At 43.4% G+C, this 27,511-nt stretch overlaps 1 protein-coding gene across 7 annotated transcripts; it reads right to left on the bottom strand.

Annotated features, from left to right (window-relative positions):
* Positions 1–1,653: 1,653 nt before the first annotated feature.
* Positions 1,654–27,511, bottom strand: LOC120508863 (C2 calcium-dependent domain-containing protein 4C-like). Of its 7 annotated transcripts, none has more exons than XM_039722851.1 (4): positions 25,763–27,511; positions 23,046–23,175; positions 17,434–17,607; positions 1,654–3,077 (listed from the first exon to the last, which is right to left on the bottom strand). In XM_039722851.1, exon 4 carries the CDS (start codon positions 3,019–3,021, stop codon positions 1,723–1,725), a length of 1,299 nt encoding a protein of 432 aa, XP_039578785.1. In that variant the 5' UTR covers positions 3,022–3,077; positions 17,434–17,607; positions 23,046–23,175; positions 25,763–27,511; the 3' UTR covers positions 1,654–1,722. The 7 variants fall into 7 exon arrangements, 5 of the variants coding, with proteins under 5 accessions (XP_039578785.1, XP_039578788.1, XP_039578789.1 ...); XR_005629109.1 differs by lacking the exons at positions 1,654–3,077; positions 17,434–17,607 and adding exons at positions 7,871–7,983; positions 8,541–8,678; XR_005629110.1 differs by lacking the exons at positions 1,654–3,077; positions 17,434–17,607 and adding an exon at positions 22,391–22,698.

Genomic DNA, 27,511 nt, shown 5'->3' with positions numbered 1-27,511 from the left:
TTTCACTTCTTGCCACTTCCTTTAAGTTTTCCTTTATGGTCAATTTGCTGAGATTCAAGGATAAAAGTGACAGTGCATCTCCTCCATCTGAGCAGTGTGTCAGTACATTTAATTCCTTCCCTTAGCACAAAGGGATTATTATTCCATTTTATTTCAGTTGGCTGCTGGGAATACACCCAGCCATTCACCTGTGTGAGTTGTCCTTTGTACAAGGATTCTGTTTTTAGAAGCATCTCACGTGAGTTGGATCAAGGATTAGCAGCAGGCATTTCTGAACACTTGTGGTCACAGTTAACATCCTTTGGGCTTTTTCCACTATCAGAAGGAATTTTCTGCTATCCTTCTGAAACAGAATCAAGTTATTCATTGTCCAAGGAATACCACAGTCTCCCTGTGAGCAGTCCCATGATTTGCAGACCAGACTTTTGCCAGAATAGGCCAGAGGGAGATCCTGCTAAAATCTCTGTGAAATAGCATTTAAGATGTGTATTTGGACACTAGGAAGGCCCCATTTCTACAGTCTCAAAGGGAACACAAAAGTAAACCTTTGTTTTCTCTGCCCCTTGCTTGCATGGATTGATGCTCCATTAAGGCTTATCTGCCTTCATGTAATGAAGCCTGCAATTTATTCAAGGGAGGCAGCAACACACCTGGACTTTCAAGACACTTTTGCCTCCTCCCACTAATTTATCCATTTTACCCTGCCCCAAGTAAGCCTCATTAAAAAAAAAAAATTAAAAAAAAGGGAAGATGGTCTCAAGCATGCTGGAGTTCTGCACTTTTGTGTTTCCCGTTTCCCCTGGCACTGAAGCAAGTGCTTCAGCCACTCACCACTTGGTGACAGGATAGATTGATTGCACTAATTGTATGACAATGACTTGAGCAAGGTATGCATGAAGTCATTAGCTGAAGCGGGAATTCAGTGCCGAGGTCCCAAACTGTCCTTTGTCCTTGCTGCACTGATATCTTATCTGCTTCACAAAGGATTCAATAGCTGAATTGCTGAGGGCTGTGGCTCTCAGGAACATTCCTGATCAAAACGCAATTACCTGGCAACTTGATTCTGTGGGCTGTGAAACCGACCATGGAAAGGGAAGGTAAAAGAGATGCTGACCGTGCTGCAACCTCACCCAGGCTTTTCAAGTGTGATACTGTAGGTGTGTGTAAAGAGAGCCCTGCCTCCAGTGGCTTTTAGCTGCTGCTCAGAAGCTGATCTTGTTATCCTCAACACAAACTTACACCGGCTTTGGGAATCCAACTCCACCTGTTGTAAAAGACCTCATTCTCCCTCCGAACACTGGGCTCATTAAAACATTCATTTGTGCAGATATGAGTGCTGTCAAAATGGTCCATTGAACTGATGTTGTACTAAGGAGCAGCAATAGTGTGTGCACAGACTGTTAGCCACTTAGGGACCAGGTAGAGGGAAAAACATTTCCACCTGAAGTTTATGGCCTGAAAGCCATAAACAGGGACAGCCTTGACTTGGTAACAGTCTAATCCTTTATCATAAAGGCAAACTAGCCCTTCTCCCCTCTCCTGTCAATATCTCAGTTTGAAGTGTTAAACAGCAAAACAAGGCACAAGAGCATGACAGTAAAACCAAGCAAGGTAGTGCTTTTAAGTATTCTTTAAAAAACCAGCCCAACGACATAAAAGTCAACCTAAAAGTTTATTTAGTAGAAAACTTTCAGAAGACAAATTGTTTGAATATTTGAAGCACTACACTGCCAACATACTCATTAAAGACAATTCCCGTTCTCCTAAGGTATAATCCCGTTTCATACTGCACCCTTTATTTGTTGCTTTCATCCTGACAGAGAGGCTGTACAGCTCTTCTTCTGCAATGCCATCAAAAAAGAAGTCCTCATTGAAGATGGGATTTCTACTTCTCTTTATAACTGTGCTTCTCTGCTTCTGTGTTTTCCCTGGCACCAGAGAGAAGGAGATACAGCAGTTTATGGTTTTGGGCTCTACAGAGTCATCATATAAACCCTCAGCACTGATCAGGCGGATCCGCAGCCTCTCGTTCTCTGAGCAGTACTCAGCTGACAGCCTCAACATGCCTCCCTTGTCCATTACCACAGTACTCTCTCCCACCAGCCTCTCCCGACTGCAGCTCAGGTCCACTGGAAACAGGGGAGAACAGGAGGTGCTAAAACCCCGTATGCCAAGCAGCCCCTCAGAGGACCTCCTGATGGCACTGGGGCTGTTATCAGTGGAGCTGCTGTCCTCTGTAGAGAGAGAATTGTTCCTGGGCATACTGTGTTTGCTTTTGTCTTTCAGTGCTCTGCAGAGCAATCCCTCCTGACTTTGTGCTTTGATCAGGGAGCAGGGTCTGGGAGGTGACCTGTTGAGAAGTGGAGAACTGAAAGGAGAGGAATCACTGGAAGAGGCAGTGTCGCTGTCACAGGCACCTTGCCTGTGCAGAGTGAGATGCTTGGGTGGCAGTCTCACAGAAGCAAAGTTGATAGCAATGGGATTAGACATGCTGCCTTTGCCACTGAAGGTGTTAGCCCTGGATCGAGACAGCTTCAGGCTGGGCAGAGCCGCACGTGGATCACCATGGAAGATGGACTCCTTCCTCCTGGTGTGGGGACTCTCCAGCAAAGTGCAGAAGCCATAGGAAGTGGAGGCTCTGGGAAAGTGGGGCAGGGACAGCGCTGCTTGGGACTGTGGGTCTGCATTGGTGCTTTCTTCCTCCAGGGCTGAGATCTCCTCTTCAACACTTTCCACCTGAATGAGATGTGGGCAAGAGCTGGGGCTATAATCAGAAGTAAGAGCTGCATCCACTGAGCTGTGATCCTGGTGGAAGCCACTGCCCTTAATGGAGCCAGAGCTGGTCAGCCTGGGGGGAATGCAGAATTCAGGGATTCTGTCAGGAGTGATCACATTTGGAAAAGCAGCAGCCCTCAGCTGGGCCTTTTCTGGCAGATTTTGGCTTTGTGGCAGTCCCAGGAAGGAAGAGCTGGGGAGGTTTCCATTTTCATGTGATGGTCTGATCTTTTCCAACAACCACATCACTGTAGCTGGGCAGGAGGTCCTCAAAAGGGGAAAAGTTTGAAGGAGAAATCCACCTGCAGACACACAGAGAGGAAAAGGTACATGAACATCCTTTTTGGACACACTACAGCCAAGCAAGGCACAAGGGTGTCATTCAAGGCAGGACTAGCACAAGCCCATGATCAAAAGAGCCCCTGCTCAGCACACTCACTACCTTTAGCAAAATCAAACGGTACAAGAACAGAACTAAGCCACTAAACAGAGAAAACAGCATCGAGTCACTACCAGAGGAAAACGTCCCTGCCGCATAATCCCTACCGTGCTTTTCCCTTCGCAGAGGACGCACCTTGAGAAGCGCAAGCCGTGTTGTTTGCAGCAGCCGGGCTCGGTGTCAGCAGCTCGAGCAGCCCCGCGCAGCCCGCCCCGGGCCCTTTAGTAGCCGCGCCGGGCGCCTCCCCGGCGCGCCGCGGCAAGGGGCGGGGGCTGCCGCCCGCACCTCCTCTTGCGGGGGGTAGAGGAGGGAGAGCAGCGCCGCAGCTACCCTGCAGGCACTCTGCTGGGCACCGGGACCATGTCCGGAGCAACGGGGAGGGACTTGCCAAAGGGGCCTCTCACGGGAAAGAGCTTTTTGACCGTCTTCTCTCGCCCCCGCAGAGCAGCGGATGTTCCCGGCGCTTGGCACTCGCCTGCGAGCGCGGGGGGACGGGGCTGCCCGCGCCCGGCCCCAGCCCCTTGCCCTTTCCCTGCGTCCAGGTTCTTTTTGATTAATATCTACTTACAGAGGCGTCCCGAGGTGTTTCGAGATAACTAACAAACCCAGGACAAAAGCAACATTGTCTTGGGGATTCTTTTCTTCTGGAGATCCTGGCAGCTTTCCAGCGGTAGAGCAGTAGGAAGTGGGGATTGCAGTTTTCAAGCTCATTTGAGAACTTTGCTGCCTTCTACATCTGAATGTGTGTCCACCCCCTCGTTACTCACAAAGAACACGGAACCCTGACACAGCGCTCTTATTACTGATGCTGAGCAGCAACAGAAAAGCGAATGCAGGTGCAGCGAGGAGAAAGACAAGGCACGAAATGCTTTGGCAAGTCACCTTGAAAAGCAGCATTTCAAACACCCAGGCCCACGGGACGCTTTACAGACCCTGCCCAAAGCCAGGTGGGATCCATGAACTTCCTCACCAAGGCAGCAGAGCATGAACGGACCTCTGCAACTCTGTAATTATTCTGCAAGCTACGAGTAACAATCTTTAAGGCAAAGCCAGGAAGGCCTGCCAAACTGGTTGGCTAAATACTCATCTGAAGCCTATAAGACAGGGATAGTAGACAAACAATATTCTTCTTCCCCTCTTCCGCTGAAGAGCTGAAGTGCGTGTTTACAGAGTGCTTGAAATAGACGAGATGTGCTCAGAGAAAATAAATCCCGTGGGCAACAGGGGCAGGGAACATTTTGAACCTGCTGAAAGATTTAGCTGGGTACACACATGTCCTGGGTGTGAGCCCTGCTTCTCTCCTTTTTTTATACCAGTTAGGCTTCATTAGCATAAAATCTCCTGGTGATTAAAATCTGAGAAAATTCTTTCTGCCATGCTTTTTACAAAGGTTCAGGACACCCCAAACATCCCAGTGACATTTCAGTTGTAGGAGCTTGTGCAGTTTACTTAGATGATGTAGGTGTGCTTCAAATAATCTCCAATCTAATTTAGAGGCTTCTGGAGAGGGTTAGTGCTTTCTCCAGCCTATGAGACTTTACAGCAGAGTACTAAGAGGAGATCCTGGAGATGCTGGGATGCTCTCTTTTAGGAAGCAGTATGTGCACCTTATAGCTGGTATCCATTCAGACCAGGCAATACCATACCATGTATCATGCATTACACACCATACAGTTTCCAAAGAGTAAGTGGGCTTGTTCTATGTGTTATGCATCTCTGCCTTTAATACCAAAGAAAAAAATAACTCTAAACGTGGAGAAAAATAAAGGAAATGGCACTTTTTAGTGGAAACCTTATTGCCTTCAGTAACAGATCACAGAAGTTGCTCATATACAGCAATCATGGCAACCAGCCTCAGGTGACTAAGTTCACAGCTGGCATCAGGCAGTGATGAAATCAAATAGCTACCCTGTTATAGGTATGTGATTTCTGCTGAGTCTCTTCACTCTTCTCTACCGTCAGGGAAAAGGGGTTGGACTTCCCCAGAGGTGATCAGAGTCTCATGATCACAGTTGCCTGTCTCCCTCCAGTGACTGCAGAGAGGAAGCAGGTGCCTGACCCGGGGTGGTGGATCCTCCCCTTCCTATGAACTTTATAGACATCTAACAGATTGCTCATGTGCTGGGAGTTCAGCAACACTTCAGCACTTGTATCTGCCCCGTGGAAATAGGCACTCAAATGTGTATATATAGCTTCCTGTGTTCAGAACAGATCCTTTCCTTGATTAGCTCCAGAGCATAATTAAAATATGCTGCCAACAGGACTTCCTGTTGTTATAAAAAATGTGCCTACAATAATCCACTTTTAAACGGGATATAATTCGTGGAAAGTCTTTATTACAACCCCTGTACCAACAACAGGTGAAACCCTGGGATCTGGGCTGGGGCTGTAAAGAAATGGAATTTCCTACCAACAGGGGAGAAAGTCAGGAGTTCTCCTTCGTGTGATACTGATATGATTTCTCTCCTGCCGTTCGGACTTCCCTGGGCACGGTGGCCCGGCTCGGGAAAGGTCTGTCCGTGCCTCGCCCACCTCGGGCTGCGGGAGCGGGCGGCCCCGACCGGCCCCACCCCTGCGGGGTAAGACATTAGAGTCCAAAACAGGGTTCAAGCTGGCTGGGTCAAGGGCCTGGAACTGCGAGGAGAACCCTCAGTGGTTTACAGGGGACAGAGAGGCAGGAGAACCGCAGGAGCTGACAGCCCTTGGAGAACGTGCACCAGCGGAGGGGAAAAATGACTGGAAAGAGAAAAGCCAAAACTTCTGTCTCTGCTGTGAAAGGGGAGATGTGAATGTCAGCCCTGGATGAGACAGCACAGAACAGCTCACCGCTGTTAAAGCAACAGCAATGGCTGTGCATTTTATTACCTAAAATATTCCAAATTTCCACAAACTTTTAAGAGAATAGAGAATCCAGTTCAGCTTTATTTTCCTAAAGAGTGCAGCAGCAACTCAGCTGTAGCTTCTTGAAAGAAGACTCCAATCAACTAAGCACTTAGAAACATTTTTGTTTTAAAGATTGGTATCATTAATATAGCACATTGTATAGTGCATTAATTCCTTCCTGTCACTTCAACTAATGTCAAAGATATCTATTAGCAGACTGTTCACAATTTCTGGCCTAAACCAATGGCCAAATCATTCTGCATTTCTTTCATAGTAATACAAAGTAGTAACAGAAGTTCAGCAAAACTAATCTGACAACTTGACCTTTCTTCTTTTTGTATCACAGAGTAGCTTATCTTTTGTCTCATCAGTGAAGACAAGTTTATGCATAGCTTTACAAGACATGTCCATGCTCCTTTAAATGAACAAATGCACAAGTGCTGGCAGCAAGAACTCAGGAGCTGCAGGGCCCTTCAGGCACTTGGGGATTTTATGCCAAGTATCTCAAGTACCTTGTGTCACAGCAGTGTGAACTGTAAAAATCTAAAAGTATGAACTGAAGAATTCATTCTTGATAGCATATTACATAGCCCTGTTGTGAGAAGCTGAGAATTGCCATGCAAAAATCCAGGAAAGGTATGCTGTTCCTAATCCCACTCAGCCAGTTTCCCAAAAAGGCAAATTTTTACAGATAGACAACCAGGATAAAAATTCAACAGCAAAGTGGAGCAGATTTCCCAGGAACAGAGGCTCACTAGACAGCCTGGGCAGTTTAGGTATGCTGATGGAAAGGATGCTAAAGAAGACTGGAACTAGTTTGAGGGAAGAAGATAAAAGAAAGTGGGATTATTTAATTAAAAAAAAAATAGGCAGAAAGACTACTTGCTTCTGGGGAAAAAAAAAAGAGCAGGGATTTCTGAGTTGTGTTACACAGCTCCAACTTTGAAGGCATGTGTGACTCTCAGCCAAGGCTTGGCAAACTGCTGCCTTTCAGTGCAGTGCCTTTCAGTGATTTGCAGTGATTAATCTTAAACTTCAAAATGGAAAAGGGCTCAGGTACTCAAAAGGAGGCTGCTGGTGCCCCTGGCCATCAATGTGAAGCATCAGGGTGTCTCATGTTCCTCCAGGGAATAAATATTGCCAATAGAGCTGAAGGATGTCCAGTCAGGAAGAAAACTTTGTTGCTGAATAAGCTGCAAATAAATTTTGTTTTCAAATAAAAATGAGCCTTTGTAAAAAGAAACAAAATAAAGTCTCCACAAATCTTAAAATCAGTATGGATCACGCATATCAAAGTAAAAGAGAAAATGAAGGAGAAAACAGTGCCAGGACTGTGTATTAGGAAACTAAATCTATATTTGTCCATGCAAAGAAGGCATTTTTTACCTCCATTTCAAAAAGTCAAATTAGAGAAAAGCTATGGATCTATGTGTCATTTTTTTTTATCATTTTAGACATCATTTCATGCCTCAAAGGAAGACTATATGAGTCAGCAAACTGATAATTATCTACTACTATCACCTAAACCAGGGTATTACAATGTCAGTAGTTATTCTTTGGAACAGTAACTCCTAGGATTTCCCTGATTGCCATCTTTCTTCAAGATAAAAGGCTAAAGCTGTCAAATTTGACACCACATGGTGTGCCCCATGACTTGCACAAATAATATTGAGAGTTTCCTCAACAACTGTGCCCCTAATACTCCTGTAATCATGCAGAAACTTGTAAAAGGTGATAATGATTTCCAAAAGTATGGCAGGGTTCATCTGTGCACTGCAAAACACTTACTGGCAGGTTTTATTAAACAAGAACTTCTTAATAAACTTCTTCTCTGTCCAGTCACACCCACAGAAGTCCTTTTCCAAAGAGCAGAGATCCAAAGCAACCTTAAAAACAGATGAAGGATCTCTCTGTAATGCTGCTGAAATCCATGCTCTCAGGATTCCTGGCTGGCTGCAGTGTGCCCTGCACCTACATTATGTAGGTGATAAAGGAGATAAAGGCACCAGATGATGTGCCTGTGCTGGAGCAGCAGCCTGCTGCTACACAAGGGCTCATGAGAAGGAACAAGGCAGCAAGCCAAGGACATTTCAAAAAGGATAATTCACCTCATCAGGACATGCTGGGTCTTGACTGGGAGTGTTCAACACTTCAAAAACAGGTGTGTTGGCAAACATCACTTCCCATCCTTTTCCATGCCATGGGCTACAAAGGCTGAGCTGTCACTGCAGGAGGAGATTTCTGAGCTCTGCCCTAACAACAAGTGCAGCTGCCTGCAGGCCATGCACTCATACTGGGATGGAGTTGTGTGTGGGGACTCTGTTGTTCCTCCCTTGGCCCCAGCCCATTTCCAGTGGGAGGCAGGTCAAGAACTAGGTTGGGCAAGTCTGCTGCTACTCCAGGCAGCCTGACCTAGTCATTAATAGTAACAAGGAAAACTCACCAACAACTGAAGAGTAATTTTTTCCTCTGAAGAGTCAAATTTAGTTGAACATTTCTTCTACCTGAAGGTGGCACAGCACACTGGTGAAATTGGCCACAATAGCTTGACGGGTAGGACATGTAGCCATGAGAGTCATACCTTGAAGTGGAATACATTTCAGAGTAATCTCACTAACCAGCAGCATCTCATTAAGAAACAGATATTGCTTTTAGTACACTGAAGTTCAACCTTCAAAGCAAAGCTCAAAGCTAGACTCTTCACCCTCAGGCTGTCCTCAGCATTTCTGTTTACCAAAAAAACCAGGTTTTTTTCTAAAATTTCCACATTTCTAGACTGTGGCTTTCTGTCCCCTCGGTTGTGTTTCTGTAGGAGTATTTTCAGAAATGAGACAGTGTTCCACTTGTACTTTCCATTACTGCTATGGCCCTGACCTGCAAAGTTTCACACACATGATTTATGATTACCCCTCTTATCTCAGAGCTCCTAATGCCCAAAAAAATATTTGGAGAACAACAATTCCTTATACTATTGGGGGTGGGGGGGAATCCATTAATTAACTTGATACTGGTAAGAGGAATCTGATTCCAGGAATCAATGTAAAGAGCACTTCAGGCAGCTTTGGGAAAAGGCTCAGGATTTTGTGGAGGTGCTGGTCTTGGCCTTTGGGAGCACAAAGGGTGAAAACAGACAGTGACAGTTTTGTTACCATGAGGAAATGGATTGTCTGAAATTTCAATTAAAGGAAAATTAGAAGAAAAGTTACAGGATACTATAATTATATCCTGGGATAAAGCAGCAGCTCTGGTGCATGTTGTGGATCACACCCCAGAATTCCCATGTTAAACATCTGCTATTAATGGTTTACAACCAGAGATGTGTAGGAAATTAGGTTAAAAGTGCTAGGAGAACAACATTGGCTCACAGCAGCAAGCAAGAAGAGTGGCAGAAATGCAAGGATTTTCCTTGACAAAATTACTTCCAAATCAGGCATCACTAGGCATGAGAAAAACTGTTTAACTACTGCTACTAAACACAGAGTTTAAACATATGGCCAGATATTACTGTACAAAGAAAAATAATTTGCATTTATTGCTGTCACACACATTCCCATTGGAAAAGCAGAAATAGGCTCATGTGGTTACAACAGATTCTCTGGCACTTGGTAAAAATTGTTTCATGGTGAGCAGCTTTGCTTAAGTGGGGAGGACAAAATTAAACCCTTTATTGTTTGGCTTCCCCATCCTTTCATTCCCTGAAGCAAGCCTGAAGTTTAAATCCTGTCTCAGCCTCCCTCTCTCATCCCCCAGGGCCAGCAGGCTCCTGCTGGAGCAGGCAATGTGGAACACATGGCACTTGTGTCATGGGAACCTCCTCCAGCCCAAATGCTTAAAACAGGCTGCAATTTACTTGTAGTGTTTCACTGGAGGCTTCACACACCCAAAACAGAACCCAATACTTCAGCTGTTAGGACACTTGTGGGGTTTTTTGCTGCCCAAGCGTGTAAAGTAGAAGATGCTTTCCTGTTTCCTGGCACTTACAAATATCTTTCACCATTATTTTGTCTCAATTAAAACAACAAATACAATGAAAGTTCTGGAAAATGCTTCTAGCATAGGCAGATCACTGAGAAGAAAGGAGGGGCATGAGGGGAGGACACCTTTTCCAGGCTGTACTTGGGGGAAGCACAGCTCTTCCTTTAGGATGGGCAGCACCATCCTCAGAGCTGAGTGTGAAACCAGCCAGGTGATCCAGCAGGTTCTGTATTTTCCTCCCACATTCATAAATTAGAAACTTCCTTGGCAGCAGTCTTTTTCTGTCCCTGGCATTAATTCATTATGCAGATGATCAGCTGAGGGCAGGGACCAGCCCCTCTCATGTGTCTCTAGGGCAAAACACACCTGAAAGCTGCTGTTTCACAGAGAAAATCTCATCTCTGCCCTCCAGGCTGAGATTGCTCTTCTAGCCTGTGCCACAGCAGTGTCTGCCCCAGCAGCACTCTCAGACTGTAGGGCGAAGATCACAAAGCCATCAACTTGTCCCTGCTGCTTTTAATTAAGCAGAACTCTTCAGCAAACTGCAGGCCAGCAAATGGCCCAGGCACTAATAAGCCCAGTACTCTGGTTTTGATTATTCCTAATATTGAGCTCCATGGCAGCAGCACCCTCACTCTGTGCTGATTGCTCTTAATTGCTATTTACTGTGATCAATGTGTGTTCAGTGGAAACTGGGAAGAACAACTGATCTTAACTAATTCAAATATTACACTTGGCAATTTACTGCTCAGCAACTTCCCTAAAGCAAAGAAGATTGTGATTCATTCAGCCCCCCAAATACTTAACCCACATTATCCATTCAAAGATCAGCTCTATCACGTAAACTAAAAGTCATCAACAGCAGCCTGACTTTACCTGTCAACAATTTGTCCTCCTCTAAGAACATAATTCAGATCTCTTCTGCTTGAGCTTAGATCTAAGCCAAAGCCCCTTAGAAGTTGTGAGGAACCTCAGTGACCCTGAGCTTGATGAAGTTTTCTGAAGGAAACTTGCAAATAAGCTATAGGTTTGTAGATTTCTCTTCTCATTTTTGAAGTATTGCCCTGGCAACAGGGAGCTGCTATGACACTTACCTTGATAGAAGCCCTTCAAGGATGGTTTCAGAGGGATATGATCTTATTGGTAGCATGCAGGAGTACATTTCACCCACTGAAAGGAGTACCAGACAAGGGGAGAAAAGCACTCTTGGGCTTGTGCTATTGTACTGAATGCTTTAATTTTAAATATTTTTTCAAAATGCCTTCAGTGTACTGCCCAGTGAAATTCTGGAAAAGCATTTCCTAAATCAGTTTAAGTTAGTAGCACATAACCTCCAGGCAAAGAAATGCTTTATGGTTTATCTGTACAAGAAGATAGCATTAAAAGAAAGAACTAACTGAGGATTACTATCAGTGAATAGCTGAAAATAAGAGGGAAGATTGATCTGATCACAGAAAATGCAAACAAATTATGCCTTGTGGGGGGAATCAGTGGAAAACAGCACTAAAATAAATCACCATCAGATCTCTGGAGGGAAAACAGCTGGGAATAGGCTTCCTCCTCTCAGTCATGCTTGCTTCACCTCTGTGTAATTCTGCTGACTCCAGACTTTCACTGCACAACTGAGAAGAGAATCACCTGTCAAATACACACCACACTTCCTCTGATCCAGCCCACAAATTGTAACTCCAGTTACCCACATTAGTCCTTCTATCCATCCTGGACATTCACTGGAGCACTTGAGTGCTTTAAACCCCAGTGCTTTAAGAAAGTTCTTTTATGAGGAAATGAGAAGGGCTGTTCCCAATCTGATCCCCACAACACAGGTGTGAGCACACACACACAGTGAGAGGAGGCCCAGGAGCAGACCCACAACTGCTCTGTGATCCTCAGAGCCATGAGCTGCATCTCACCTGACAGATCCATCAGGTTTGCTTGTACTGAGCCATGAACCAGACATGCCATCATTCCCCCACTATTTCTGGCATCTATAGCCAGTGTTTCTAGACAGTGATGAGTCAAGAGGACAACATTTCAAAAACAAAATGATATCAAAACTCACTGCTCTTAGTTACACTCATTCCTCTCCTCTATAAAGATACAAAGATACCAATTTCCTGAGCCAAAAAAACTATTTCTCTTGCTTTCCCATTGTCTTTGCTCCCCTTCTCTGCCCAAATTATGATCTCACTCCTCACTATTTGGTAGCTGGCTTGCAGATTGTTAGATTGCAATTAGATGTACATGCATGGTACCACCTGCTACATGCTTTTTATTTATTTTTGGCTCTGATATGTGTGAGCTTAATTACAACAGCTTTTGACAAGTCAGCTGTAGAAATGCAGATAAAAATTCCAGCTTTCTACTACTTCATGAGGTGAAAAACTCAGTTCTGAGTTACCACAGGGGAAGTAAACCTGCTACTGCAGGAGCACAGAACTAGCCATGCTCTCTGAAATAATGCTCTCTCTCCTTCCTCTTGGGGAAACACTCCCCAGTACACAGCTTTGCTTGAGGTGTGGAGCAGGGCTCTAGTAACACAACATACTTTGTGTCCCAGTATTAGAGTCTCCACAAAAACTTGAGAGCTGTTCACTGTTAACATGACTCCAAACAGTGAGTATAAACAAAATGCACCTTACCTCATGGATTTTGTTTGGGATTATTTTCCCTCAAACATTCTACATGGAAAACCCCAGAACTGGTGATTAGCATAGCTCCCCTCTTTGCAAGGGCTGTTGTCAATATTGGGCAGGAGGATACTATTCCCCCAGTGAATTGCTTAGCAGAAGCAGTGTCTAAGCACACAAGAAACATCTGCAAAATCTGTCCAAGAGCCAAAAAGGGATTTTGAGTTGTGAGATTGGTAGACCCTGTTACCCTGTGACCAAGTTTTCTGAAGCAGCACAAATTTCCCTGCAAAACTATAAAGTTGAAACTGACTCCTTACAAAGTCAAAAATGCATAGAAAATCTAATGTTATGCTCTCCCCTTTCTTCCCCCATTCCTTGTCTAATATATTTGCTGTTTCCAACTGTAACCAGTTTATAGCTGTTTTCCCAGCACTCAATGCTCTTGCACACCACCAGTCTCACACAACTGGGAAACATCTTGTGATGGGCTGGACTGTACCTGTACTAAAATACTGGAGAGCTCTCCCTTGCAGTAGGACAAGCTGGCTGGCACAGGGGGCAGGTTTGCACACCCCAGCACTCAATGCTCTTGCACACCACCAGTCTCACACAACTGGGAAACATCTTGTGATGGGCTGGACTGTACCTGTACTAAAATACTGGAGCTCTCTTGCAGTGGGACAAGCTGGCTGGCACAGGGGGGAGGTTTGCACATCTGGTGGGCTCTAAGCTGATTGGGATTTCTGCTGTCCTTCAATAAGACCTAAGCAAAGCAGCTCAATGAAAAGTGCTTACAGTTGTTTTCAGGAAGGGAAAGCACAGCAGACCTAAGCGTGCAGTGACAGAGTTGAAAATGTACTTACACATTCAGTGATGGGAATAAACACTCAGCAGGGTCTCTTGAAATGAGATTTTAAATAGCATCTGAATTATGGGACTTGCACTTACAGCTCAGGTGCTTTTACAGTTCTGCACTCAAGTCTGTGTGCACAGGCAATTCCACACCTTCCTGAATTCATCCCCTTGGCTGTTCAGTTCTCACTAAAATACACAGCAAAACATGCAGTGATTTCAGGCACACACCATTTCCCCAGCTACATCTGGTCAACCAGCCAGCTCTCTCCAACCCCTTCCCCAACTTTTAGTCAGGACACAGCTCACCCAAGCTCCTCCATCTGAGTATTGTAATGTAAATTGGTACTTAATGAAAAGACACCAAAATATCCCTCACAAGCTACTGTCAATTCCAGCCACTGATCAGGGTGTGTAGAAAGCCACCAAATCTTCAGTTCCTAGGCCTTGCCCTCCTTGATATCTGAGCAGCACAGCCTTTGAGACTTAAAGGAGCACCTGTATGTCTGCATGGATGGGGCTCTGGTAACTGGAGGGACAGAGGGACCAGCCCTGTCAAAGCCTTTTCTTTACCCCTAAATGACAAGTATTACAGGGTTAGTCTTTTCCCTAAATTCAAGTAAGAAAGCCAGTTACTTACATGGAACATTGCAGACCTGAGCTGAAATTAAACTTTGAGGTGAAAGTAAAAATTATTTTATTGATCTTGACTAAAAAAATTATGTTCACCACCTCAGTTTCCTTTATTCTGGTGCAATACAACTGGATGCTATCTTGAAATGAAATTTCCCCACTAACATTAGCCCTTCATGTACACAGAAGTACCTTCATTTTGTTCAAGCACTTAGTCACTATAGCATTTCCATTTCACCCTCATTTCTTTCCCCTTTTTCACTGGAAGAAGCATTTTTTCCCCATCTCAGTTCAGGTGGAAATCTGACTTATGGCTTTCTCAGATAAGTGAAAAGCGAGTCCCAGTGGAGGCCTGATAGATCCTGGGTGAGTAGGATGGGGAATGAAGCAATAAGCATTGAAGATGGCTGCATTGAGGTCACACTGCCTATCTTACAAGCAGGGAAGCAACAGTGAGCAGGCTGCATCCTGGATTGACCCCTTATTGCATGTCATTGTTAATTTTCTGACACCCCTTGAAACACTCACTTAAGACCTGTGCACATGCCCCCCTGTCTGAGGGTGGCATTACCTCAGTACCTGCTAATCATTGTCCCTGTACCCTGCAGTGCCTCAACACAAAAGCATTATGGTAATGCAAGACCTTGGCTGCTCTTATTAGCTCACAACAGATTGCAAGCCCAGCTTTGGAGACCTGTCAGCTGAGCAAACGAAATCTGCCTTACCAAAGTGCAAAGCATAAAAAGAGAGGAAAACAAGGGTGAACATCAAGTGTGAGATGATTCCATATTGTAAATCTTAACACAAAAAGGCTGCTCCTACTTATAGCTAACAGGCTTTATTACTTAAAGAGACTGAAAGCCCCATCAGTTTGCTTCTGCAGTTACCTACAACAGATTGCAAGCCCAGCTTTGGAGACCTGTCAGCTGAGCAAATGAAATCTGCCTTACCAAAGTGCAAAGCATAAAAAGAGAGGAAAACAAGGGTGAACATCAAGTATAAGATGATTCTATATTGTAAAGCTTAACACAAAAAGGCTGCTCCTACTTACAGCTAACAGGTTCTGTTACTTGAAGAGACCGAGTTCTCAAGGAAAGCCCCATCAGCTTGCTTCTGCAGTTACTCTCAAAGTGGTAAAGCAAGTACCAACCTCTGTCTTCTGGGGAGTTTCCTTGGCCAATTCTAAATGAGGCCACTATCTGCCTCACAGGAGGGAGATACAACCATTGCAAGCATATTCAAGAGATGCAGCCAAACATTCCCATCTCCCAGGGTGTGAGGGACATTCCTTTTACTCTCCTAGGCAAAGGAGGAGCTGTCCCTTCTGCTGTGTGTTTGGGGCACACACATCTCTTGCTATCACTGTGCCACAGATGACTCCACATTGTAGCTGCAGCACTGCACAGCCTTCCCCTCCTCCTCCCTGTGTTTGAGGAACAGAAGTGCACAAAACTGCATTAACTTAGCAAGACTGTGGAAGATAAGAGTATCATAACATTTACAAAATGGATTCCAGGTTGCTAAACCTGTACATGAAGTGCAGTTATAAACCCTTTTCTCATCTGTTACTCCTGGGCTGCAGTCAACAATGAGAAAAGTTCTGTTTAAGGAGGCAAGAAGCAGAAAAAATCTCTCATATTTTACCTAACTCATTACTTAAGTCTCTTGTCAAACAAGAGACTTAGAAAAAAAGTCTTTTTTCCCCTTTCTACTTCCTTCCTACCCCCAGATATGCATGATACACAACAAGTTCCAGTCCTGTTTGCTAAGGAAAGCTTGAGATGTCTGCAAAGCTTGCATGCCAGCTTCTGAGGGCAAAGGCTGGCACAGCTACAGAGCCTGCTCTGTTGCTGCAGGACAGATACTTCTTCCTCCCTAGGTGGTTAAGAAATATTCAAACCATTCCAATTCTATGAACATAAAGTAACACTACGTAAAATTCAACTAGAACTGCTACAGTAAATTTGTATTAGGATACAATTTAATTAAACACTTAAGGGATACAAAACATTTCTGTGCAAGATGTGTTTCTAATTTGTGCTATCTGTAACTGGCACTGTTACATTCTGTTGAAGGAATGCCAAAATCATTCCTAAGAGGCAGGATGCTTACACTTAGTAGTAGTGTCTAGTTCTGCTTGCTGCAGTACTGCAACTGCCTAACTATAAGGTTATCCTGGCAGCCTCAGGAGCAGTGAAAGGAAAAAGCCCAGCTCTGTGTCATGAAGGTTACAGCCCCCAGTTCTCTAAAAAACACCTGATAAACAGGACAATTCATCCTGGACGTAGCTGTTGCCTCAGCACCATGCCAGCCATTTTTAAGATTCCCTAAATGCTTGCCCAGAGAGAGAACTGATGTCTGGCAGGCAGGGTTCAGATACTACCTCATCTTATGGCCTTAACTCAGCAGCACCATAAGTGCCTATTGGCCACAAAACAGGGCTCTGCCTCATCACTTCACTGTGTCAGTACAGCAAGAGTGCCAGTGCTCACCAGCAAGCTGTGGGAATGCCTAATCCTGCCCCACAGATTCCAGCAGGATTTGTGCCATCAGCTTCAAGAGGTGCAGCATCAATCAGCTAAAAAATAGCTTTTTCACAGACAGGTAGGACTGGAGCTATTTCAAAATTGCAGCAGGTTTCTACTGGCCTTTTTAGGTGATGGGCTCCTTTAGAAAACTGATCCTTGCCCATTGGACTGTTTTTCCTCTGAGAAAATGGATGCCACTATAGACCTAACCAGTTTTTCATTTTCACTCTTGCCACAGTCACAACTCTGAATATGCTGCTATTGCTGAGCCATTCAATCCTGATGCTGGCTGCTGAATCAGGGCCTAGAAAAACAATCTGACACACAGAGCTTTGTCAGAGTGGTAGGAAGAGGCAAAGCAAAGAAATCCTGACAAATACTAAAGGGATCTAAAGGTGCCAATAGTTATTGAAGCTCTGTGAAAAATACTTTTAACAAAGTAGGGGGGTTTTGAGTCATGTAACACATAGATCAATTGACATTTAACTGCATGGATGAGTTATCCCCAGATATTGAATGCTGTACATTGTAGCACTTCAGTATCATTCCTCAAAGAGCAATAGTGAGGGGAAACTCATTTTTGCCCCTGGTGCAGCAGCATTCCTGCTAAATCCATCAGTATTTGTCTAAAAGAGGTGGCTTCACCTAATATGGTCTAAGTAAGTCTCTGTCATTTATTTAGATATCTGGGAGAATCTACAGTCTAGACTCCTACATGGAAATCCAGTTTAGTGGCTACAAAAAAGATGACACTTCTGGGCAAGGGAAGCATATTCCATCTCAGAAAGCTCAGAAGACAAGAATGGTTGGAAGCATGCCACTGGAGAAAGTTACTCATTGGACTCAGCAACAGTTGGAGACATTATTACAATTTCTTCTGGACAGAATTCTGGAAAAGTAAAAGTAACACTTATTAATGACTGATTATTCATACACTGATTCTCTATCCCACAGATTTACTCTCTATCCCTCACTTCCTCCACCAATTCAGAACTGGCTGCTTCTAGGTCCCTTCACAAAGGCCCACAAAAGCCCAGGAGCATTCTCCACAACCCTGACACCTGGACCACTCTCCTGTATTTCTCCATCTTGCCACTTCTGTCTGCACACCATGTAAGAGCCCACAACTTGCTGCTCTGCTGGAACAGATGAGTTTCTCCTCACTTGTTCTGCTCATTTTTCATATTTCATTTCATGTGGATCTAAGTTTTTGCCTGTCTGTAAATATCCATGGGTGTCTGCCACTACTCATCAATAGTTTCCTGATAGTTGTTTTTAAAGCAGAATCTGTTTGATTTGTGAAGTGGCTAATGAGTGATTGAATGCATTCTATTTGGAAGACACAGCGAGTACAAGCCAACCACCAGGGCTGGCTCAAGGCTTCTTATCAGCATGAGCAAACTACCCTGAGGATGAAGTGCACACATTACACACAGAGCTGGCCTTTTCTGCCACAAAAAAGTGAGCAGGATCCAGCAAAGGCTCACATGACCCATTTTTCCTGAAGTAGCTGCTGTTTCAAGACTTTATTGTTTCATACATTCTCATCCCCTTTGCTGGCAGCAGCAGCTGCCAGGCTGGTTTTCAGGGCTTTGCCAGAGCCCATTCTGCCATCCCTATTGCTGTCTCCTTTGCCTGTGCCTGGATCTGGCCTTGCCAAGCACTGAGAGATTAGCCTCATTCAAAAGTAAAGAAAAATCCCCAAATCAGCTCTGAGTTCTACCTCTGCCTACACTTTCACCTCACTAGAAATTATTTATCTATAAATAACCTTGCCTGCAAAGTTGAAACAAAATTATGAGCAGTATATGTCAGTTCCCACCTCGAGTTTAACTCTGACTGAAATCTGCTGCATTGTGTTAAAAGAAAAAAACCAAAACACCTCTGCCCAAGTCACCAAGGTCACTACTAATTGCTTCTCTTTGGTAAATGAGGTAGGCATGTACATGCACACACATGCCCACAGACACCTACTGCAGTCAAAAGGCAAAGAACTTGCTTTGTGCTTTATTTAAATTATCAAATTGTTGCAAGTGTACTTGAAACAAAATACAAACACTAAAGCCTGCTATGCACAATGCAGGTTGCAGAATGGCATGTAAAACCTAAGAATGACACCAAGTTCCAATCAGGATACACACCCCAGTGAAGTCTCAGTTCATGCTTCATAATTAAAAAAGATGTACTACACTTAAGAAATCCCTCAACACACTTCATGAGCACAAGGGTAGAGTGATATAAGAGAACTTGCACTGCTCCCATGCTTTGGGATACATTTTTTCTTAGCAATTGACCACAAAATGTGTAATAGTGCATGCTCATATGCAATACATTCCAGCAAGTAAAACATCAGGGATTTATCCACACAAAAGCTCCAGATCTCTCATTCCCCCTTTCTGCAAGATAAGGAGGAGGAGCATATAGCACAATGAAGACTAACCCATTCTGGAAGGAATGCAGGTCTGCACTAAACAGTGAATTTTGCTCTTGAGGTCATAAATACAATCCAAAACGAGCAAATAATTTTGTAGAATTCATTATATCTGTAGGAAGAAATCCATGGGTCCATTTTCCAGAGTTGGGACAAGCTGTCTCAGGCCCAGCCTTGCAAAGCATTCAGCTGTGGGAAGGAAGGGGTGGCTTGGCAGAAACAGTAAAGCTGGTCAGGGAGTAAGGGAAAACTGCCAAATACACAAGCCCTGATTACAATTAGTAGATTTAAAGACTCTTCTGTTATGAGATCTCTAGAATGAAAAAGAAAAGGTTGGGGAATGCTTAGCCCTGTTCTAGTGGTATAGCTGGGTACATGAACTGCTCCAGGGCACCCCAGCTCATTTGCATTACAAGCAGCACAAAAGCAATGGACACGGCCCCTTCCAGGGAATAATGTCCCAAGAAGGGGGTAGATGGCAGCTCAGGGCTGGCAGGGGGGCTTCCTAGAGAAATAGAGGGGACCTGTGCTTGAAGCAGAGCATGGAAGAAGGAGCAGTGCCAGCCATCCTTGACTTCCCACCACCCAGCAGGAGATGGGACAACTGAACATAAATGAGGCCAACCCCGAGTGCTAAAACATGCCCCAAAACCAGAAAGTCCAAAGGTGTCACACAGCAGGGCATAAAATCTAGAGTCATGGCTGATTTATGTTGCCCTCAGATCTCAGGCATGCTTCAAGTGGTACAGTTCTCATTAGTAACTGCTGTTGTAATTTTTAAAAGGCTGTTCAATCATTATTGACCTAATACATCAACAAAAGACCACAACAATTAAGAGATTTATCAATGAAGTCACAGAAAAGGCAGCTTACTTTCAAAACAGCCTAAGATAAGAATTCATAGGACACAAAAAAGATGTACTGATCTATTTTTATAGAAATATAAATGACATGGAATATTTTATTAATTATGTGCTGTCTGTGCTCTCTTACAAAGAGTACAAATTTTTCATTTTGCTGAGGGAAAATTAATTTGCTATTCCCATGGCTAAAAAGACAATTATATATGAACCTGACAATCATAATCAGAAATTATTAATTACTTGGTTGAGACTGTTATTCTTATAAACCTGGTTTCATATGCATGAACAAAATGACGTGCTCTGATTAGAGCATGAAGCAGAAACAACAGCACTAGCACAAATGTCTAGAAAATGCCTCTGCAAACAAGAATGCTGCAAGATCTAGACATCACTTCAGTTAAATAGAGGCCATCCTGATGTGCACAAAGAACATGCACACAGGTAGAGGTTGCTTGCTCAGCACTGCCAGACAAGGACTCCACATGCACACTTACCCTTAAGACACATTATGCAGAATTATCAATTATGTATAATTGTAGTCTCCTACTTAATGGCAGAAGTGGCTCCTCTCTTCCCACACAGACCTTGTAAAAGCCGATCTACTTCATCAGGTTTTTATAATGTTGCATTTTTCACCCATTTAGATAGCACTGATAAACTGACCTAAGACTTTATTGGAAAAGACAGATTCTCAAAAATCTACTGCCTTTATGGTAACTCTTTTTATCCTCCAAGTTACCCGCTGTCTAGTTCTATGCAACCACTTTGTTTATGGAGCAAAATTTTGCCCACATACTGCCATCTCCTTCAGAGCTCAAGGCTATTCAAAGCATTGCCACCAGCTACAAGGAAGAAGTTTCCTTATATTTTGCCCTCTCCCTTATTTTTCCCCTCAGATTTTACTATTTGTCATTAATACAGTAAAATACCATTGAGCAAGAGCCCTGGCATATTTCTACCACATGAAACTTACGCTTTTATGTACATACACTGCTCAACAAAAAGGAAAAAAGTATTTTTGCTACTACTGTTTGAGCAGGTTTGAGGATTTGGTTCACTAAAACAAAACAAAAAAAAAAACCCAGAAAGACACCCAACAGGAATACAGCTATCTGGAAAGACACCCAACCAGGATCTCAGGTGTGTGAAAAGTTAGTTTAAACTAAGGCCAGTAAGTGCTATAGCAGAGCCCTTGGCAGGGCTTCCCTCTGGCTGTGGAAAAGGCCAGGATCACAAGCCTGTGCAGTACACATGAGCCCACCTGCCCCTGCTCACAGCTCAGTGCTCACCTTACCCTGAGTGCAGCACCCACTCCAGCTGTTAAGCATCAAGGTACAAGGACAAGGGAAAGCACCAGAAACAGCCAGGAAGAAACAGACTGAGGAATCAATGTAAGCAGCTTCCTGACAGCACAGATGACAAATGCCTTCCTGTACTCTGACCTACCACATGCCTTATCTTAGAAGTAACCATCCCAAAACACAGCTCCATTTTCCTGTGATTTCATTCCTTGGCTCTCCAGAGGAGATCAAGAGACACAGCAGTGCTGGCGGCCTGCACAAGCCTGGGGCCATGCCATGGAAATCCCAGTGTGGCCATAAAGAGAACAGCAACTGAATGGGAAGCAGAGGAAGGAACAAAGCTTATCTAGTACTTCAGCTCCTCAAACCCCACGTGTTACTGACAAGTACAACTTCACAAAAGGAAGGCCTTGTAAAACCATGGCTCAGGCCTGTTACTCTGGCTAAGTAGAAAAGGACTTTGGGAAAGAGACTCAGCTGAATTAGAGGTATAAAACCAAGTTATATAACCACCATGTGTTCACATCGTGATGTACGGTGGTTGGTTGAATTATGTTTGTTAAGCTTCAAAGCTACATAACTGATAATGGGCTGACTGCCTGAAAAGGCCTGGTTTTTTGCAATAAAGCAGCTCCCCTTGGCATCTGCCTGGGGACTCTGCCTCAGCATGGACCCTCACCCAAGCAGTGCTAAAGTAGCACTAAAGTAGCACACAGCCCCAGAGCAGATACTTTAGGATGGTTTTGCTTGAGTGAAAAGTTTGCAAATAAAAATTGATTTGGAAGAGTTACACTGCTGGTACACAGGGAGTTTACCCTATGGGCCCAGATGTTTGTTTTATTAAACACACACATTAGAGGAGACTTGCAATAAAGAATAGTGAGAATGACACCAATTTTTCTTTGGCAGAACTCCAGCAGGAAATAATCCTGTGTCAGCTACAGCTCTGTCCTCTGGTACCACAGAGATTCAATGCACATGTTGGATTCATTTAAATACATCCAAGTCTACGTTTCATTTTTTAAAGACTTTTCAGCTAGAAATCATAAATAACCAATAATTCTGAAGAATATAACAAATTGATAAAAATGGGGCACAGTTCTTACCATGCATTGAAAGAGATCATACAAGGAAAAGGAAACAGAGTTACATGTCTTCAAACAAATAATTTAGATAAAATGTAGTATTAGGTAAGGTGCTAACAACATCTCTCATTTTAAAGGTAAAGATTGTTGTCCAACACTGAATCACCCTAGTTAAAGAAACCATAAAAATTACTCTTTATTCCGGAAACAGAGTTAATGTATTGTAACATCTGGTGATCCAGGGAAACAGCAATGCATTTCCTAAAATACCTGGCATTGTTCCAGTGCTTTATCAGCATCCTGAAAATACAGGCAATTGAAAAAATACTCATTATGGCTGCATGATATGAATTTCAGACAAAGCAAAAAGTTCAGCATAATTCTATACAAGTCACATCCAATTTGGATCACACCATGTAATAGCCAAGCAATTTAGAAGGCTGAATTGTGGTTTTAAAACTGCAATAGTTTTTTCATGTGAAATTTGTACAGCAAACTTTATGTTCTGGATATGGACAAGAAAACAAGAGAGTGTCAGACTTTAAAAAAATCAATACTAATTTAGTAGGTGTTTTTGAAAACAAACCTGGCAAAGCATGTACACTGCTACTCAGGAATCCCTGTATTAAAGACTCTGTATTACTTACTGTTCATATTGAGAATTATCACTTGGATGGATGTGGGTTTGTGAACAACAGTCCTCATGCTCATTTTCTGATCCTTCTTAGAGCATTCTTGAAAACCTGGACGTGTTCATCAGACCAGAATGTAGCTCAGCTGCAAACAGAAGTGTTAATGAGTTTATCAGAAGCCACAGAGATGCATAACTAAAAGGCCACTTGGGCTCCCTTCTGAGGGACAGCATTCCAGAAAACACTGCTGGTAGGGAATGAGAATTTTTCTGATGACACAAATAATCAGAAAATCTGGCTGCTCAATGCAGCCAGACACACTGACTACAGGATCAATTTATGACCCTGCCACTGCAGGTGCTGTGTCAGACACAACTGTGAGGGATGCTACTCTGGTTCTTGGCTCTCCTGACCTCCCACACCATCAAAACTGTGTCCCATTACCTTTGCTAGGACTGACATTTTCTGTGGTAACTCAAGCTGAATTAAAATCCTACCCTTCGTTCTCTTGTAGCTGTTCCCTTGAAGTTTAGGTACCAAAATACTCTTTCTTTTCTGCAGTCTTGGTCTTGAATGTTCCTTACCAATAGTGTCAACCCTGTACATTTATTCTCTCATTTAGGAATAGCTGAGGGTTTTAGTAAAGCTTTAGCTAGTAAAGAGGGGCTCAAAGAGAAAATTAAAATACCCATTAGAAATTAATCAGCTCAGTATCAGAATAGCAGAGATCAGCTAGAGAACTAACTGGATTCACAAATTAAAGCTAAAAAGACACTGGAGAGGGCTACAATGGATTTTGAAAAGCATAAAGTTATAATAATCCAGAGAAGAGTACAAAAACCCCAAATAAATTAGTAATCTTTCTATGAACACCTAAAGAGATGTCAAGCAGAGCAAAGAAAAAATTTCAAACGAAGAACTTACAACTTCAATAATATAAAGTCTAGATTACAACCCACTTGTTTATTGCAACTAAAGAGAGGGGAACAAAAAGAACCCATCTGAATTAGAACCACAAGCCTGGACTGGGTCCCTACAGAAACTGCCTCATAAGACTGGTAGGATACCAAAACCAGCTACACCAAGAAACTTGAATACTCCCTAGTCCAAGGATTTTAACAAAAAAAAGAACCCAAACCAACACCAAAAACCCCCAAAAAACCAAAAACCCCAAACCAACCACAAAACAAAACGCCAACCAAAACCACTCTCAGCAAAACAAGAAAAACCCCAGAAGCCACCCTACAGTACACAAACAAGAGTTACAAGACAGGCATCAGGAGAACAGACAAGTTCAACAAAAACCCCAAATTTCTAGAGAAACTTGCATCAATAAAGCAGAGCCAAAAAACCTCCCATCCAGGACTGACCTTATATTGAGCACCTGGGCCACGTGGGCAGGGGTGTGGGTGGAAGCCCCAGGTGAGGTTGGTCAGGGCCACTGAGGACTGTGAGAGCCCTCAGAATCACCACCTCCCATCCAGGACTGACCTTATATTGAGCACCTGGGCCACGTGGGCAGGAGGTGTGGGTGGAAGCCCCAGGTGAGGCTGGTCAGGGCCACTGAGGACTGTGAGAGCTCTCAGAATCACTCCCACCTGCAATGCTAAAGTAATACTGGCAGTGCTGAGCTTTGCTCAGTATTCCTTACCAAGGATAAATCTGACTTATTATAAAGGTCACTTTTATAAATGTCTTCAATATACCTTTCTGAACTGTCCAGTGTAATTGTTAAAATAGTCTTGTCACACACAGAGAATCTAGTTTACAGGCTTGGGTATGATTTAGGCTACATTTTAATGGACTTATTCTGAGACAGTGATTTAAAATGTATTTGACATGACAGATGAGAAAATTGTTTCTAACGTACTTCATTGCACACAGACTGCTTCACCCAAAACATCAGTAAATATGCCAGTGCTGCTCTCATCCACAGGATATTTTGAGGGCCAGAATGTTAAAGTAGTTGTTGTACCAGGATTAACAGAGGGCTGTGAACAAGTATGACAGCATTTAGGGATGGTTTGGGAGGGTGCTTCATGACTGTTTTGGGAGATCATTTAATGTCTGTCTCCTGACCTGTGGGACAGGAAAACCACTAGAGAACATCCCTGATGTTCACACACCGCACCCACTTTGAAGAAGGACATTAGATTGTTGTAATTCTTTCTCTGATAAAACACAGCCTAAAGTTCGTTTTGGGGTTTGGTAATAAGAAGATGGAAAGATAAAGTGTTAGAATCACTGGGATGGCAGGAAAAGACAACTTTAGAAGTGAAGTCAGGTGCCCAATAGAATGCCTTACTTTCAAAATATTCTCTGAATACAAATAAAACTTAGAATTATTACTGAAATTAAAAAAAAGCTGGATCCTCACATGACAGATTGACAGAATATTTAATTTATTATTGCCCAATAGAATGCCTTACTTTCAAAATATTCTCTGAATACAAATAAAACCTAGAATTATTACTGAAATTTAAAAAAGCTGAATCCTCACATGACAGATTGACAGAACATTTCATTTATTACTGCATTAGTTTTATCAAGGATTCTTACTGCAGAATACAGGCATGTGTTCAGACCACCTTGTATTTGGTTTGATGCAAACATAGGGGGGAAAAAAAAAGCTGGTTTGCCCCAAAGCAAGTCACCAGCTGGGCACAAAGGGAGACAGTAAATGTGTCCAGACACAGAGATGTATTGGGAGGAGCAAGACACAGAAAGGATACCTGGGTAGCCTGGTCTTGACACTGCACTCCACATTGTAGGGAAATTTTGTTCTTTGGGATTGGGGGTACTTTCACTGACATTTTGCTGAAATCTCTTTGCAGACATTTCAAAGGAGTTATTTGGAGTTCAATGCAGCACAGAGATTTAAACAGCTTTCCTGTGAGCTGAGAGGAAACAAGAACACAAATGACAAGGGCAACAGACTGGAATTGTGGCCTTGCATGTTACTATGTAAGAGAACACACAGGTTAGGAAAAGGTTTAAAACTGAAGGCAGAAAAAGGTAATGCGATCAAAAATAGCCATGGTGTACAAGAAGTTTCTCTTGATGCAGTACTGCAGCCAGGAAATAGGATAATACTGCATGAAGAGAAGAATGAAATGTATCGTTATGTATTTTTTTTAGAGGGAAGTTTAAGTTGTATGCCACACAGGAAAAACCACATTGTTGGAAGCTTATCATCATGGTAGTAAAAGGCCAGGAAAAAACCCAAACCAAACAAAAAAGCCAACAAATCAAAACACCCCAAACTGCTCTTTATGTAATTATTATGGCTGTTCATAGGTAACTCACATGTGCAAAAGTACCTCTAAACCACAAAAAAAAATACTTTAGTTATCACTTCTTTTAATAACTGGTTGGACAGTATCTCTTTAGTAACAGATGATAACAATAACTCATTGTAAAACTTATAATATTGTCAAGTTATAAGGTAAATCCTGTGTAGCCTCTATTTTAGTTAACAGAGCAGACACCTCTTATCTGATAAAGCTGGCACAGCTCAGGGTAACAAATTAGGGATGTTGAAATTGTGATGCTTTTAATTCTGTAGGGTGGGTGTATAAAGTAATCTGGTTGGGTTTTACAGACTGCCTTGAACATGCCCAGCAAGTGCACTGATACAAGCTGTGTAGCTGTGTTGGACTGTGTCACCATGCACTGAGTTTAGTGTCTCAAGGTTAATTTGCTGGAGCAAGATTACTCTGAAAGGCAAAACCAGCTGTATACTAATGCAGCTCTTTTAAGCTGGTTACAAGTTAAAATATTTACTAATGACTGTACTTCAGCTAAATCAGGTGAAATTATTTTAACTGCATGACTTCCAACTGTTGCAGTTTTACAGAGGCCCCAGTATGTATGGCACTAATTCATGTAAGGGACCTAAACTGGAGTAGGTATTTCTTTTCTCATATTTGTATCAATATATTACGGTGAAAGGCATTTACACAACTCTAGAACTGTTCAAATGATACAAGCTGTGTAAGGGACACCCTGAATCTCCTCTGCTGCTGCAGCAGTTCATGCTGCTGGTGTTGGACCCTGGCCTGTGGCCAGCAGGACAAGGGGTGTGATTCCTCCCCTGTGCTGTGCACTGGTGGGGCCACGCCTTGAGATGTGTCCTGTTCTGGGCCCCTCATTCAGAGGGGGTATCGAGGTGATGGGGTGGGTCCAGAGAAGGGCAATACTGCTGGGGAGAGTGGAGCACAGGTGCTGTGAGGACAGTGAGCGTGTTTAGCCTGGAGGAGGCTCAGGTGTGACCTTACCACTCTTCACAACTCCCCGAAAGAGGCTCTAGCCAGGTGGGGGTCGTGTTCTTTCCCCAGGCAACCAGTAATAGGAAAAGAGGACACAGTCTTAAACTATGCCAGGGGAGGTTTTGGTTGGACATTAGGAGAAATTTCTTCACATAGAGGGTGATTAGAGACGGGCTGCCCAGGGAGGTGGTGGAATCACCATCTCTAGAGACG

The sequence above is a fragment of the Passer montanus genome, unplaced genomic scaffold, assembly GCF_014805655.1.
Source record: "Passer montanus isolate IOZ18808 unplaced genomic scaffold, ASM1480565v1 scaffold5, whole genome shotgun sequence".
Taxonomy (NCBI): domain Eukaryota; kingdom Metazoa; phylum Chordata; class Aves; order Passeriformes; family Passeridae; genus Passer; species Passer montanus.
This window is presented reverse-complemented; position numbering and strand designations above follow the sequence as displayed.

What these genes read in the sequence shown, in the direction of transcription:
- LOC120508863 (XM_039722851.1), bottom strand. Translation starts at nt 3,021, where the DNA reads ATGTGGTTGTTGGAAAAGATCAGACCATCACATGAAAATGGAAACCTC.